This window comes from Arachis duranensis, chromosome 3, assembly GCF_000817695.3.
Source record: "Arachis duranensis cultivar V14167 chromosome 3, aradu.V14167.gnm2.J7QH, whole genome shotgun sequence".
Lineage (NCBI taxonomy): Eukaryota > Viridiplantae > Streptophyta > Magnoliopsida > Fabales > Fabaceae > Arachis > Arachis duranensis.
Genome location: NC_029774.3, coordinates 6,458,576 through 6,460,486, shown reverse-complemented (window position 1 = coordinate 6,460,486; position 1,911 = coordinate 6,458,576). Strand labels below are relative to the sequence as shown.

Here is a 1,911-nt window from a genome sequence, read left to right as displayed (position 1 = left end):
TTTTGGGTATTATAGGCACGAGTGAGCTTGCTCAAGGCAGTGTTGGGATCCACAGTCCCCAAAAATATTGGCTTGAACTGGTTCATACCTGCCAAACCACAAAGAAACCTTGATAGTCAATGAAACCTAAATTTCACATAAAAAATGTAAATAATAAGCCACCATACTAAATTGAGATACCTATAACAAAGCAAGTAACATGAGCAGAAAATTCGAGATAATTTATAACATTTAATCCATATCTCACTATGTGGATTTACTTCATATGACAACAAGCCAGCGCTTTGAATCTTTCTTTTTTCCTCAGTGTTCAGATTAGAGAATTTGAAGCCAATCATAATACTTAGATTGCTTATGTCTGAGCATCTAGAGGGACCATTTTAACAATCACAAAATCATCTTAAATTTCCTAAATTAATTAGCACATTCAATATGAATCAATCCAAAAACAGTCAAATCACACTCAAAATAACAAAATCAATGCATATGAACAAACCACAACGTCAAAAAAAATGACAACTGAAACTAACAAAGTGTAGTCGATTATAAGAGAAAGAAAAAGATTACTAACCAGCGTTGGCGAACAATAGGGTAGGGTCATTGAATGGAACAACGGGACTGGACCGCCAGTAGACATGGCCCTTTTCTTCGAAGAACTTAAAGAAAGTGTCCCTCACGCGCTTCGCCGGCCACTCCCGGTTGGGCGAGTCAGAACCAGGCATCGCGGCGGCGGAAGCGACGGAAGTAGGAAGAGATCTGGCGGAGGAAGACGCGACGGCGCAGAAGGGTTTGAGAAGAGTGAAGACGGAGCTGGAAATGAGTGGCGGCTTAGTGAAGCAGTTACGGTTATTGGCAGCTCCAAAAAATCCTCTTCTCATTCACTCTGATATTTAGTGTTAATATGTGTCTTGTATTTTCGTTCTTCTTCTCTTTGCAGATATGGAATGGGTTCCTTTCATTGGGCTATTATTACATTTTTGTCAACTCCTTATTGTGTATCGGGTAAGGTCTTGTAATATTTTGGCCTGCTTTGTAAGTTTTGGACAACTCATAAGTGCAACTCATGATTAAGTTTTGGACAACTCGTGAGAGCAACTCATAAATAAAGTAATTAATTTAACTAACTTAGGTTAGTGGAGTAGTCAACGGAGCTATTCGTTTCAACAAGTGTTAAGAATTCGAATTCTATTTAAATCCCCAACGAATTAGGGTGTGTTTGTTAATTACGTTTGAAGGAAAAAAAGTACGTTAGAAGTTTTTGAAAATTTCACTTTTTTGTTTAGCTAATTTTTTTTTCTACAAACGCAGAAGTGATTTTGTTCATAAAATCACGTTTATAATAAGCAATAATTTTTAGCTTCTCCGTTGCACTAACGTGTTTTTAGCCAATACCTTCAATATTTTTTTACCAACCTTATCCTCTATACATGTTATTGCATTATTCATAAAATTCTTATTATTCCTCTTTATATGAACTTTTTTTTTATTATTTATATTTTTTATTTGACATTATATATTTTTATAGTTATAATTTTTTTGTATTATATTTATTATTATCTTTTATAATAGAAACTATTGATTCTATTAGGTAAAATAAATTAAATAAAAAAATTAATCATAAATAATATCATTTTAAGTAATTATCTATCTAAAAGTGATTTTAATTAATATTATCCAAATAATATTTATTTTATCAAAATTAATTTTGGTAAAGAGTTGCCAAACATAAATCATGTTGACACAAACTTACTTCTATCCAAAATTAATTCTATAAAATCACTTTTATTCAAACTCCAGTTTGACCAACCACAATTCAAACACACACTTAGTATTTGTCCTTTTGGAATTAAGAGATACTTTCGGCAACCGCAACAAAAAAAAATTAAATTCATTAATTTCCAAAACAAATAA

General features: G+C 32.4%; 1 protein-coding gene across 1 annotated transcript in view; it reads right to left on the bottom strand.

Annotated features, from left to right (window-relative positions):
• The window catches only part of LOC110278392 (alanine--tRNA ligase), a gene marked incomplete in the record, with an annotated part of 4,118 nt that extends 3,179 nt beyond the window's left edge, over nucleotides 1-939 (bottom strand). Inside the window, 2 exon segments of the mRNA XM_021136630.2 lie at nucleotides 1-88; nucleotides 572-939. Of these exon segments, the coding sequence (XP_020992289.2) occupies nucleotides 1-88; nucleotides 572-878 (395 nt within the window).
• Nucleotides 940-1,911: the final 972 nt, after the last annotated feature.